We start from the raw sequence: 14,829 nt of genomic DNA on the forward strand, positions 1-14,829 counted from the left end.
CAAGGCCCTGTAAGTCTTCTTAAAGACAAGGGCCATTCATAAAGCCAAGGCATGAACTAGAGGCACAGAAAACATTAATGCAGTGAAAAAAATAATTACTGAATAACACTGTGTCAGAAGTAAGGTAGACCCATGGGAAAAGGAACCTGTAGTTTCTGTAGATATATTATTCCTACTACAACCTTTTAAATCAATTTCTTTCTTGGAAGTGACCTGAGTTTTGGAAATTGCTATGGAAATGCCAAGCAGTGAAGGGTTAAAATACCACTCAGTCTTGCACATTACAGACTGTCATGCAGAGTGAATCTCGCCAACTGTGAATTTGTGGGGCTAAAAAAAACAACCAAAAACAAAGACAAAAGATTTTGCAAGTCCAGCACTGGAGTTTTTGGTCTCCAGGGTGCTCCAGGTACTCAGTAAATAGCAAAGATGTAAGTTAACTGACCTAGAAAGGTTTTCAATACTCAGTGAGGTGTAGAATATTTTCTATTTAATTTCCCAAAGATAATGTGAACTGGGGCTTTATCCCCCTTTACTGATTGGAAAACTGAGCCACAGAGTGGTAAAAGCATTGCCCAAGACTATAGGGAATCACATCTATAAAACCAAGGCTGGGATTCAGGAACTTCTGGCTCCCAGTTCCGCGACTGGCTCCCTTCACCTCTGACCATCCTTTCACACAGTTGCTCTGCTTCAGTCCACAGCATTGGATTTCAATGACTTTGTACTTTCCAGCGCCTTTTAGTGAGCAGGGAGAAGGCTGATGCAGATGCCTGAGCCCCTTCTGTCACTGCATGTCAGCTGTGCCAACCTGGGATTACAGCTGGCACTATTCTTTCTGCAGGCAATGAGATCAGAAAAGCACAAAGTTGTTGTTTCAAGCCTCTGATCCCCCAGGCCAGATGTTTGTTTGCTCACTGTGACTGTGTGTGTGTGCATGTATGAGAGGGACAGAGAGAGAGCCAGAGAGGGAGAGAAGAAAGAGAATATGTTATAACTCCATTTGACCGGGAAAACTGAAACAGAACTAACCCAGGAGAGAAACCTAACTATATTAATGTCTAGGAGTTCAGTGCACTGTGCTGTCTAACAAGTTTCTTACCTTCTAGCAATCTTATTTGGCTTGATTGACTACATTATACAGCTACATTTTGTCATAGAATCATTTAGGTTGGAAAAGACCTTTCAGATCATCAAGTCCAACCATATGTATCGTTAGATGACTGAACCAATACTAATTCATCTTACTCCAGTGAAGGAGAAATTTATCACAAATTTTGGTGTTACTGCTTATGCTTGGTACCTGAACATTCATACAGTCATGGACCAGTGGACACAAACAGATGAGAACAGCTCATAATATTTGAGCATTCAGACCATATGCATGAGCATGCATATCCAAGCAGCTGTATACTTCAGCCTGGAATTGTTAGCAGGACCAAGCTATCAGGACATACCTACATCTCTTAGTATGTAATTACTATTCATGAGAAATGGCATAGCAGTGATTTTAGCAAGAAATGTGCTGGATGTCAAAGATGCACAAGGAAAAACCCCATGGCTTGGATTCCCATGTGAATGCAATACATCTGTTTTGCACCACAGCATGCCAGGGACAGGAACTCAAAGGCCTGCAGCGAGTATAAGAATGTAATCCCAACATTTAGGAAAATCCCTTGGCCCAGGGTTCTTATATCAGATACAAGAAGGGTAAGAACAACAAGGTAGAAAGATGCCCTATGGATACTTTATCTTGGCATAATTTCAAGTTACCATTCTGATAAACAGCATGCCTAGGATTGAGGAAATTTATCTCTTCATGAGTTACACTACATGCCACACTACCATTACCAAAGGTTAACGCAACTTTTCATAAGCACTCATTCTGTGTTGCAAGAATTTCTCTTACAAAGAATCCTAGGCTGTAAGACTAAGCTAAGGGGAAAGAACTGAGATTCCAGAATCAAGATCATCAATGGAAAAAAAAAAAAAAAACATCAGGGAAATGGAGAAAAGTTACAGATGCCACTAAACTGCCTAGGTTTTGTTTTGTCTTGGTTTAGATTTGGCTGAGTAACATGCTGACAATACAGCAGAGCAACTTTTATCAAATTCCAGCTGGAGAGGGAGTGGGAGTGTTTCCACATGATCATGTCTCCTTGCATAAATTGAAAGGGAAAAAAAGGAAGCATTTGCTTTCCAACAGAGTAATAGAAATGAATGACTGTAGACATGATAGAAACATGTACAGTTTCTGTTACCTCATGTTTCAGGTCACAAACTAAGCATAACAGTAGGACCATTTTTTTAGAAGGATGTCTTTTGGGGCATATTTTTGTTGTTGCCATAGTGGGTTACTGTAATTCTCTGAAGCATCAGGCACTTGGGTGCTTGCCAGCTCAAGAAGCCGATCAGATGAACAAACAGGTTTTGAGAGAACAGAATACAAACAGTCCCAAATCCAGGACCATTGCACAGATGTGTAACTTTTCCCATTAAAGCAAATTTTATTCTGATTTATTTGATATTTGCCGGTAGGTTTGACATATCGGACATATAGTCTGATTCAGGAAGATGTATGAGTGATGCTACACTAATCCAACTAACAGCATGCAGCAATATAATATACATCTCTGTTCTTTTGGACAGCACCGACAAAAAGTTTTCCTCAAATTGTCAGTATTTCCTGATAGTATTTTCTTTATCCAGGCTACAAACAATATAAAGTATATTGGCTAAATTAAAAGCGGTATTGCCTCTGTGGCATGCATTTGCACGTTAGAACAACCTTTTACGTGACTGTTACATAGCAGTAATAGAGACTGCTACATAAGAATGCTTCTTATTCCTTCCCCCCTCTTCCTCACATCTCAAGGACTATGCGGGAATTAGATGTTCATGGCTACTTGCACAAAGATACTATTCTATGTGTATCCTTCCTTAGGTAAACTCCTTCTTTCAATCCTTTTGCAAGTCACAATATAGTCAAGTTTTTCTTTTTCTCTCTGTCCTTCCTCTCCTCTGTCCTCAAAGACAGAATCTGGCAGACAGACAAGCCCTACAGCACTTCCATGCAACTGTTGGTGACACAAGCAAAGTGAAAACAAACCACAGCATCATATGTCCTGTGGGAAAGCAAAACACAAAGTACATAGAAGTTAAACTGTGTGAGTAGTGGCAACATGTATGTAACTTTTTATCATGTTGGATCCTATCCCATCATCCAGTATGGATGCACATGCATTAACATGGGTGGTTTTGCACAAATTCCAATGTATGTTTGTCTGTTAATGACTTAATGTGTGTAGGTTTATATCTCAGTGGATACAGAGCACCAAAACTGACTGTTCATATCATGTAGCCATATTTATCTGTTTTCCAGCCTTATAAATATATCATAGATGTAATGTCCCTGCAGTGACAAGCTACAATCAACTCTTGATTTCATCAACTTGTCATGCTTTAATCATCCCTCTTGGCAGATCTTTCAACATATGTCACAGTACAGCCTTCAAAATGTGCTTCTCCAATCCTGTTTTATTAACCCTGTCTTTTTGTATGTTTTAGGCTCATGAAATGCAGTAAATCTGTCAGAGGCACTTTACATGCCATCTCCAATTCACGCTGATAGGAAGCATCTGAGAGCTCATTTAAGTCCCGCAAAATGAGTACAATATGAAAAATCAAAACCCACAAACAAGCGTATGGCAAGAACCCTGGGGATCACATTCAGCCCACAGGGCTAATCAAAATTCAGTGCTCTTGCTCCTAACTCATTACCCACTAACAAGGGCACTTGGATAGGAAAATATTAAGACCACAGCGGGATCTGGCAGTACCACAAAGGAATCCCTTCAGCTTGCACATCAAGTAACAGGACTTATTAATGACTCTAAGTACTCAGGCACAAGATTCACTTGCCTCTTCATGGAGACAACTGGATTCAGCCAAGATTCTTACTAATACTTTGGTTTCAGAAGTGAAAAGATCATAACAGGCTCAAGCCTGAAGTAGGGAAGGGATTGCTAAAGGGGCACAAGAAGGTAAAACCTGTATTTGGGAGGTGGGTGTAAAGAAAAGGGAATAAGGAGGTGCCAAAATCACTCTGGAAGAGATAGACGTAATTTGAGGGAGGAGGAGCTAGGCTCTGCAAAACACAGAGTGGTAGTTATTTCCTCTAATAAAATAAGGCTTAGCCACCAAACATTTGGAGATCACTGAAGTGGTACAACATGAGCCGTGCAGGGCTAAGTACAAACATAGAAAGGAAGAACTTGTTGTAGTGACTCAGACGTGCCAGTTAGTTCTGCTTTTGAGTTCTTCTTGTTAATGTCCCAATCAGCATTAGATTCTGCATCACTGAGCTCATGAGAACTAATAATCACAATAACACATATTATTTACAATATCAAAATGCATGTCAACTGAAGAAAGGATATGTAGCCTTCCCTTAAATCCTCCAGTGATGCTACTATTAGATCATCCAAACTTATCTTCTCCTTCTTGGCTAATGCATTATAAATTAAATAAAGCAAAGCTGGGAGAGGTAATGTCTCATTTGGCATATCCCAACTGATAACAGTTAAAACATACAAACAAGTTTTCAGATTAGACCTTAAAAAATTACACAGAGAGAAAATTAAAATGCCAATGATAAAAAACATCAAGAAGAACTTATATATCCAGAAATAAGGCTGCTTTTTTTTCAGCTGTATTGGACTGACTCATAAAGACTGCCTGCCTTCAGTAATCCTGCCTTAGTTGTAACTGAAGACTACTACAGGTATAACACACTACTCCTCTGTTATTAAGACGCTCTTGAAGGTTAGTGCTCTCTGTTTCGTGAACAGGAGGGTTAAGATACCCTCATTCAGATGGTCAGCAGGCAGCAAAACACAGAGCACCAACAGCTGGCTCAGTCCCGTTTCTTTACTCTTGGGAAATCTACTGTCTCACCTCGTTCAGCATAAAGCCAGTGAGATGAACCCAAGCCAGCACCTGCAAAGAATCTGGATGCAACTTTGTGAGACCTCCTGCTTCAAGGACAAGATGGGGACTAATATATTAAAATCAGCAGTCATGGCTGGGAGCTGTTTTCTACAGCTCCCCTCTATGTTTTACATCAAACAAATCCCTGCTAAATTTTGTCTTTAACAACTACAACAATCGCTGCATTATCTGAGGAAATTCCTCATCATAACAAGCTCTTGTGTGTTTTGTGTAATTCCTTTACAAATAACCTTGAGCCTTGTGTATGTCCTCTTAATATCTCAGGAGAGGATCTCACTTTCTCCTCTTCTCTTCCTCTCCTGCCTGCCTCCCCCCCCAACCCCAATTATCTCTTTCTGTCTTCTGGGTGGTTATGTTTAATCTCAGGATTAGGCAGAAACCTGCAGTTTGCCTTGAACAGCTTATCAGCTTCCAAGAGACATTTACAGGGAGAGAAAGACTCCAGTTTTGATAGCAGTAATTGTATTTAGCTTGTAAGATACAAGGCTATTTATCTCATGGCTGGGAAATCACAGAGGGAGAGAAAGAAACGTTGCTGATAAAAAACTAAATAAAACCAGAAAGAATGAAGAAAAGAAACAACACCCTTCTCAAAGTCCCTCCAGCAGAGGGATGAGGTGGGAAATAGACTTCATAGAACAAAAAGATCATGCCACTTGTGGAAGGAGATTGAAAATATCAAGGGAAAGGCAATAAATGGCTTGAGTAGGATGAGAAATAACCTGTTTCAAAGCAGACTATGAACTCCAGTTCAGTAGTCACAATTCTGTAAGACTCAGCGAATTTGATTTGTAGAGATGTGTATAATAATTTTTAGAGATACTAAGTAGCAACACTCCATTTAAAGACAGCTGGACCTGCGGACACCCACATATCTGAAAATCTAGTTTTGTTTCCCAAAGAAACTTACAATAACACTCATCACAGATTGCCGGTGTCATACAACACAGTATTTAAACCAGCTTCAGTGACTCTGCTTGCTGAATGCCTTTTCCATTCCACATTTGCAGCATGCAGTCCACTCTCCCAAAACAGCTCCACACTCCATTTCTCCCAACCCAAAATCCCTGATGCTGACTTAACTCAAGTTCTGTTTGGCATACTGTACTACTGCCTTTTTTAAATGCCTATATTTAATGGGTATTAAAGAAAAAATTATTAGGATCTAGGTATTTTGAATCTTAGGCCGCAACCAATATTCTAGTGTGGTATAATGAAAAAAGCATGCAAGCAGGGCAGAGTTATCATAATTCCATTGAGAAATACTCAGCATTTTGTTAAAGTATCCACTGGTTTTCAACAGCAATACAACCCCCACCCCCATTCCAGTTTGTATTCTTTTAATCACAGAAGACTTTTGTAAAAGAAGGATAAGGTGGAGCCATACATACCATTCAAGTGTATCAAAAGGGGAAAACAAACATAAATATTTCACTTGTTTCCACCACCATAATTCCTTCTCTACAGATAAAACAGATAAGACTTAGAGTATCTATTAAACCTAGAATATATGGATGTTGTATATAATTTCAGCTGTCCCAAAACTAAGTTCTTGGAAATTTTCTCAAAGATGAGAGGTCATAAGGTAAAAAAAAAAAGTCAGAAAAACTGACAGTCATGAGATTCTTTCTGGAGATTGTGTCTCTTCACCTTTAACTTAAATGTAAAACTATAACCTTTACCAAACATTCTCTGCTATACTCTGGGATTGAGTCAGTTTGGAATGGAATGGAATACAATATTTTTCAGTTGAAAAGACCTACAACAATCATCTAGTCCAACTGCCTCACTAGCTCAGGGCTGACCAAAAGTTAAAGCATGTTATTAAGAACATTGTCCAAATGCCTCTTAAACACTGACAGGCATGAAGTCTGTCACCCACTTCTCTAGGAAGCCTGTTCTAGTGTTTGACCACTCTCTCAGTAAAGAAATGCTTCCTGGTGTCTAGCCTGAACCTCCCCTGGTGCAGCATTAAACCATTTACACATATTCTATCTCTGGATACCAGAAAGAAAAGACCAGCACCTCCCTCTCTATATCCCCTCCTCAAAAATCCGTAAAAAGCAATGAGGTCACCACTCAGCCTCCTTTTCTCCAAACTAGATGCCCACAAAGTCCTTAGCCACTCCCCATAGGACATGCCTTCCAGCCCTTTCACCAGCTTTGTTGCCTTTCACTGGACACATTCAAGGACTTTAACATTCTCCTCAAATTGTGGGGCCCAGAACTGCACATGGTACTCAAGGTGAGGCCGCACCAATGCTGAATACAGCGGGATAATCACCTCTTTTGACGGGCTGGATATGCTGTGCTTGATGTACCTGGGAATGCAGTTTGCCCTCCCGACTGCCAGGGCACACTGCTGCCTCACACTCAGCCTGCTCTCGACCAGCACCGCCAGATCCCTTTCCGCGGGGCTGATCTCCTGCCACTCCTCTCCCAATTTACACTTGTGCCCAGCATTACCCCATCCTAGGTGTAGGATCCAGCATTTGTTCTTGATCTATTTAGATCTCTCTGCAAGACCTCTCATCCCCCAAGACAGTCAACAGCACCTCCCAGTTTGGCATCATCGGCAAACTTGCTAATGGTGCATTCAACTCCTGCCTCCAGATCCTTGATAAATGTATGGAACAGAACTGGCCCTAGAACTGAACTCTGAGGGACACCCCTGGTGACCAGTCACCAGCCACATGTAGCCCCATCCATTGGAATCCTTTGAGCCCTGCCGTTCGGCCAGTTCTTCACCCAGCACACTGCAAACTGGCACATCTCACAGTTGGACAACTTATCTGGAAGGATGCTGTGAGGGACAGTATCAAAAGCCTTACTAAAATCCAGAAAAACTACATCTGCTGCCTTCCCTTTATCAGCTAGGTGGGTGACCTTATCATAGAAGGATATCAAATTTGTTAAACAGGACTTTTCCTTTGTGAACCCATGTTGACTGTGCCTGATTATTGCATTATTCTTTAAATACTTTTCAACAGAACCCAGTATAACCTTCTCCACAATTTTTCCAGGAACTGAGCTAGGTCTGCAGTTCCCTGGTCTTCCCTCACACCCTTTTAATAAATGGGAATAACACCGGCTACCTTTCATTAGCAAAGACTTCCCCTGACTCCCAAGACCTTTGGTAGATTAACAAGAGGGGTCCTACCATAACATCCACTAGTGCCTTCAGTACTCCTTCAGTTTGGTGGAAAGCTTCTTGAAGTTAAAGTAAACTTCTTTTTCAGTAAAAAAAAATAACCTATTTTTTTCACCAAGAAAAAAAAAACCCAAACAAAGAGGTTTCATACCTTTCAGATTTTAGATAGGCAGGACAATCTAGACCACTATCAACTTCACCTGTGCTTCTGGAAAGCTTTTTATTTCAGGCAATGGCAGGTGAGAAAGAATGACTTTGTTTCATAGACTACAAATGATGTAGTTCAGTGAAGACTTTAAACTGGCATAAACCAGCCTTGCTGATAAAGGAAGTAATGTTATCTTTCCCCGTCTCCCGACTGGTCATTTCCACTGCCATGTGGCCACATGCCATGGGCCAGGTACATGGTGAATGGCTTTGGTAAAGCGATCTCCCTGAACAGAATAGGAGAGACAGTAGAAAACAAAAATTTGACTATTTAAGTCAAATGGGGAGTAATAAAAGAATGAGCTACTCTGTTCAGCTCCAGCTATGTATTATGGTAAAATCCATCCACATCAGCATTCTGGTTTGAATCAGGAGCACACCTCCAATGTATACCTCCCAACTCTCTCCACTTGCTAGACTTTGGTTCATGTACTGAAATGCTCTCTGGGAATACAAACTGGATTCCTTTCAAATGAAATTAAACCAGAATATATGCCCCAACTGTTGAGGGTTATTCAGTCCTAGGGACCAGAACCATTCTCCCCAGAACAGATACCAGGATCTCAGAACCAGCTTTTTGTTTTATAGGTATACACTTAACAGGCCACAGTACTTCCCAGAGCAGTCAAAGAGTCCCTGGAGTTCTGATGTCAAGAGTTAACTGTCCAGCTTTTCCTAAAATCCAGCTTCCTCTCAAACATGTACTTGAGAGAGAGAATGAAGTAGGGGCACAGAGGTTGAGATCTTTTTTCTTTTATTCAGTACCAATAGAACTGCAAATTAACATCATCTGAAAGGGCAGAGAGTCCTAAAAGAAGGCTAAGAGAACACTCAAGAGAATGATAAAGGGGGAAAATATAAAATCTGTATTGTGTGGATGAACTAATGAATCCTGATAAGGACCCAGTTGTTTAATGCTGTCCTATTTCTTATTTTTAAAGTGCATTAATAAAATCCAGGCTATAGTTCTCTTGCTAAATTACACATTTCTTTAAATGACAACCTCTTCCTGCCTTTTGCCTCTCTTCCTTTAATCTTCTCCTTTAAAACATTAGTCCAATTAGACTTTATTTTTGTGTCACTAATACTCTTGCTTTACAGCTTCTCTTAACCTAATTTTGTTTCCTTTTCTACTGCAAAAAATGTAGTCAGTGCACGGATGAATAATCAGGAATATCAGGCTTGTTTCGATGTACACTACAAATCTGGCAACACACAAAATACTACTTTGCAAGCAAAGTAAGCGGACTGAGACAAAAAAATTCTTCTGCCAAAGAATTAGTGAAAACGTAGGGACTGAGGTATCCCAGTTCTGTGTCAAGACAGATTTATTTTTAACTCTTCTGAGAATTGCTGACTTCATCTCACTGTAAAGTGCTTTAATTTTGATGAGTTTTACTGTAATCTGAAACAAAACCATGTTAAATGCTTCCTCTTCCTGAACTCTTAGTCCAGAATTACTCCTACTTCATCACTAAAAATATTTATTTAGGTACAGAGAAGGCTCTCAGCAAGAACATAAACCCAAGAAAATAATAGTGGCTAAGCACAACTGTTATCTGGAATGCACACCAAAGGGTGAAGGCATGCGAGACAACAGAAGGAAGGCACTCATGGAAAACTGTGTTTCAGGACACAGCAAAAGGTGTATACTCTGGCTGAGAAATCCATCGTGATGACCAACTTAATTAATCAAGCGTCAAGGAATTGGCTATCAAGGATTGCAAAAAAATCCATCTCCTTATTGTGTGCTTGAGCAAGAGGAGAAAGGGCAAACCTAATGCAAGTAAATGGCTCAGTTGTTTAGGCTGAAGTAAACCACAACAGCTGACCTGTAGATAGCAGCCCCAGTGCTAATGCTGCTATTTGCATCACCTGGTTCTCAGGATACCTGACTCAGATACCTGCACCTGGCCCCTGTTCAGTTACTGCCCAGTAAGAGAAACTCTGGCAGGGTTGGAATGGTACAAACGGTGAGAGATCACCGCTAATGATGGGGATTATTTCAGTCCCAAAGCTTAGCCCACCTTAGCTCCAAGTTAATTCCCTCCTTTACCATTTCTCGCTAACCCTTTTCCTCATAAGAAAGCATAAAGCTTATGCTGCAGGTGACTGAGATGCAATTGGATGCTATAAAAAACAAAATGTCAGTGGATGAATTGTAGGTTTGTTGCTTTTCTGTTTTCCTTCCACTTCCTTGTCTTTTATTTGAAGTTGCAAAAATACAGCTTTGGAGTGTTTCAGTCGCATTGGGCTAGTTTCATTTAATTTCAATGTAACTGAAGACTGTGTTTTAAGAAAAGCCAATATTGTCTCTCTTTGCTCATTTAATGAATATCCCACTTTTATTTGTACTTTCCATTGAGCGAGTAATTATGAGTCTAATGTATAATCCTTCTACAGGTAATAAAACTCAGAGAGGAGCATGGAAATGCCATTCAGAATGCAGCCCTGCTGCCTGAAGATTGCACAATGTGATGACAAGGAAGATATTTTAGCTAGTTTATAAAATTTGCAAACATAAGGCTGTAGCACTGAGCAGAAAATCAAGTACACATGAAATTGTTCATGTAACAGACAACACAGCGTGCCCAAACACGCATGTGCTATAAATATGATTTTTAAACACTACAAATAACTGTGTTTCCAGAACTGAAGTGATGTTTAAAATACAGGATTCCTTAGCTATTATTACAGAAGTTTGATACAAACTGCAGTTTCAGCAGGCTCCAGTTGAAACACACTGGATTAGCCTGAGTCACCCCAACCATAAAGCTATTTACAGAGTTGAAACTCTGCTGAACACCGGTTTGGTCTTGCACTCAGTACAAGAAATACTAATGTGAGTTTGGTCTGTGAAAGACTACAAATTACTCATTTCAAAAGCTGCTGTTCGGTCTTCTTTTAAACCATAAATTGCCCAGAAAATGGACTAATAAGGATTGGTTTCCTGTACTTATTGTCTTATTGAAGCTTTTCCTGAATCTAAGGCATTCATAATGCCTCTTTATTATATAGATATTCTGGTATTTAACATGAATTGAAAGCAAGCCACAGTCCTTTCCCCTGGGAGGGCTCAAACACTACCCTCTACCCTTGGTTATTTCTTTTTTCTTTTTCTTTTTTTTTTTTTTTTTTCTCCCCCAACTTTTGACCCTTTATTAATTTGGCTACAAAATCAGTTTGAAAGAAACCGGAAAAAAATAAAGGAGACACATACACACACACATAAGCCTTATTTCCACAAGGACAGGCTGAAAACTTCATCATCTACAAGCAGCCAGAAACTGAAATACATGCATGGAAAGGAAAAGTTGTCTGGAATATGAAAGCATCTTTTTCCCTTGGGGTACAACTGCATATACTCAATACTAGCCCAGAACATAAGATTAATGCTGATTCTACAAAACCATACCTCTTCAATGAAAACACAGAAATACTTTAGCCAAGACAGAGGTAGAGGGTACTGAAGTAGTCTCTGAGTGTGATTTATTTTCCCTTTTTAAAAAAAAAACCTCTAAAGCAATGAGCTGAATATTTTGTTTCTTTACACCAGGGACTTACTAGAGCAAGTAATATAAGAAGAAAATTTATTCATGGGGTTTTTACTGACTGTAATTGGCTGCCAACTGGATCAGAGGTATTTTACCACAAAATAATTGATGAAGGGAACAGGAGAAAGATGCTTAGTTTGGGCCTCTCTAGCCACACTTCTCTCTCTAACCAATGGATAGCAGAGCTAGAATCTAACTCAGCACGTCTGTCATGGTGTTCTTTGAAAACAATTATTTCAGAGAAATAAGGATAATTATTAAAATGTACTGTTTTGTATATACATCACCAAAACACTGACGAAGTGTCATGTTGAATATATGCTAGAGAGTACCACAGGATCACTCAGATTAAAAACTTTCTTGTGCACTTTTTCAGTGAGTGGAAGAGATGGAATTATCCTCTTGGAGTAATTTATTAGTGTAACATCACATAAACAATTAGGATATTTCTCATAATTTGAGGTTAAGTTGCTTGCGGGCTACTCCTACACAACTAGCAAATTGCCTCATGTTTATCACAGAATTCTTCCTTCTGTCCCAGGTCAGTTACGTACAACCTAGTAAGGAAGACCTGGAAGTTGCTTAGACTTAATACTGGAAACCAACAAGAAGATTGTGGCTTGATCTTAGACAACAACATGTGAATAAGAAGAATGTGGTTAACATTAGAATTCTTTCCTTGTGCTTCTCCAGCCTTTTGTAACCAGCCACATCACCAAGCCTTAGATATCTTATGTACTGTCAGCATCACAAACAGCTGTTTTTCACAAAAAAACAAACTTGTTTTTCACTTGCAATGAGCTTGACCTTTTAGCATGGTGACACACAGTATTATGAGGTTGTGATTTGTCAGTGGTAGATAAAGCATGGGACAGTGACTCAAGAGCCAGTTGTTTGCTACTCCTGGTGGATTTAGGGTGATGACTTCCAAAGAGATACCGAGTTGTTCTACTGCATTTTGACCTAAAGTCAACTAAGATTGACATTTTGGCTAGATTGTGTGTCAAACTTTATATCCGCAAATCTAAAAGCAGGAGTGAAATTCAGATGATGAAAAATTACGAGGTAAGCATAAGGTCTGTTTAAATACTTGCAACTTAAACTTCCACATTCCTTACACTTCAACTCTATAACTATACGGACAGTATCTTGGTTGTGGCTAAAGTCACCTCTCCTTTTTGTAAGGTCTGTTCAACACTTTTCTCCCTTAAATAGTTAGAAAATATCACAAGTAGCAAAACCAAGCTTGTTGTTGAATCAGTTTGTAACTCCACAGAACCAGGATTCCCTTAAGAGACCTCTGAAATAGCAGGACCTACGTGCATCATACCACACAGCTGGCACGCTTATTCTTCCAGCATAAAGGACCATTACTTTGTTTGCCAGCAGACAGAACGTGCACCATCAGGATGGTCAATTTATTGTTGAGATGAAGCAACAAAGATTTATATAGCAACAAGTTGTTACTAAACGTTAGTTTGTAGGTATGGATATGCTGAAAGACAAAAACCAAGAGAAAAAAGCATGTACCTGTTGGGTAGTGTTCATTCACTGGCCAGCTGTCAACCTGAAGTGTGGCATTGCCACCGTTCCTAGTAAAGCGTACCACATGGTATTTGCCATCATTTACAGGTGTGCTTTCCTCTTTAATAGAGATGTCCACTGTGCCGATATTGAAGACTACACCAATCTTGCCTTGCTCCTAAAAAAAAAAAAAAAAAAGAAAAAAAAAAAAAAAAGAAACAAACGCTGCTTGTTAGGAAGAATGTTCTTGGTTTATAAATGCCTAAGAGGTCGTTGTGCCGGTAGGTGGCACTGAAGAATACACAGAAGCAGCGTTTTGAACTTTGTCAGGACACATTTCATTGGCTCTGCCTCAATGCAAACATTGTCTTTCCTACTCTTCTTTACAGCCTTCACCTGAACATAGCGACTCATTTGTTCTCTTAAAACAACACAGAAGACAGTTAAGAAATCAGGCAATAAAAATCTGGAGATGGGGATAAACAGTTGTTTGAGCAGTATCTCTATTGATTATTAGTAGTCACTTGTTCAACTGCCATCTGAAATGCAGACGCAGAAGGCTGTATCCCAACAACTGTTTTGTTCTGCTCTTCTGCTTGTGAAACAAACAGCCCCCCCCCCCCCCCCCAAAACAAATAACCATGGGATCCAGCAGGGAGAATGCAGTTAAAAGATGGATGGAATTAGAAGGGAGCAAAAATGTAATTAGCTGACTTTGACCACCTGAGGGAAGCTAACTGCTCTTAAACCAAATGGAAAAACTTCCAGACTTTCAAAAGACAGGAGTGGCCACAGTCTTTTACTTTTCTACATCACACCCCAAGCAATCCCTTGCCAATAAAGCAGTCCCCCAACAGTTTTCCCAAAACTTTCCACCAGTCACTGCCTAAGAGGGAAGAGCAGGCAAAGGCAGCTGTACCGGCTGCAACACTTCCTCCTGCAGCTCCCCTCATGTAGCTCCAAGTAACAACTGTACTCCATGACTTTAGGTTGTAAAATACACACCCAGAGTATATTCAGATGAGATATCCACATTTAACACTACTCATTTAAACAGTGCCAGAAATTCCCATCGCTGTACAATATACAATTAACAGGAATGCATCATCAAGCCCTCAGCCGGGAGAGGCATAGCACACTGGTGTTGACATTTATGAAGGCACATGAGGTGTAACAGCAAGGATGCAAATCCAGTGCAGACGAGCAGCACTAAGATGTATCATACAGGAAGCCAAAACATTTGCTAGTCATCCATACCATAAAATTGGCAATAGCTTTGTCAACTGTCTCGATAGAAAAATCAAAGAAACAAAACCAGAAAGCCGATGGCCATCTTGTACCCAAATATAGCCTCTCCAAAACAAAGCCGAGGTACGCTAAAGG

The 14,829-nt window shown here is 40.0% G+C and overlaps 1 protein-coding gene across 32 annotated transcripts in view; it reads right to left on the reverse strand.

Moving 5' to 3' along the window:
* NRXN3 (neurexin 3) overlaps nucleotides 1-14,829 on the reverse strand; it is a 1,019,675-nt gene that overhangs the window by 124,169 nt on the left and 880,677 nt on the right. For all 32 annotated transcript variants that reach the window (XR_013929432.1, XM_080395263.1, XM_080395252.1 and 29 more), the window contains one exon: nucleotides 13,453-13,624. Coding sequence is in view for 31 of the 32 variants with exons in the window: in XM_080395263.1 (XP_080251389.1) it covers nucleotides 13,453-13,624 (172 nt within the window). In the remaining variant the exon portion in view is untranslated. The remainder of the gene's footprint in view (nucleotides 1-13,452; nucleotides 13,625-14,829) is intronic.

This window comes from Falco punctatus (genome assembly GCF_963210335.1).
Source record: "Falco punctatus genome assembly, chromosome: 7".
Lineage (NCBI taxonomy): Eukaryota > Metazoa > Chordata > Aves > Falconiformes > Falconidae > Falco > Falco punctatus.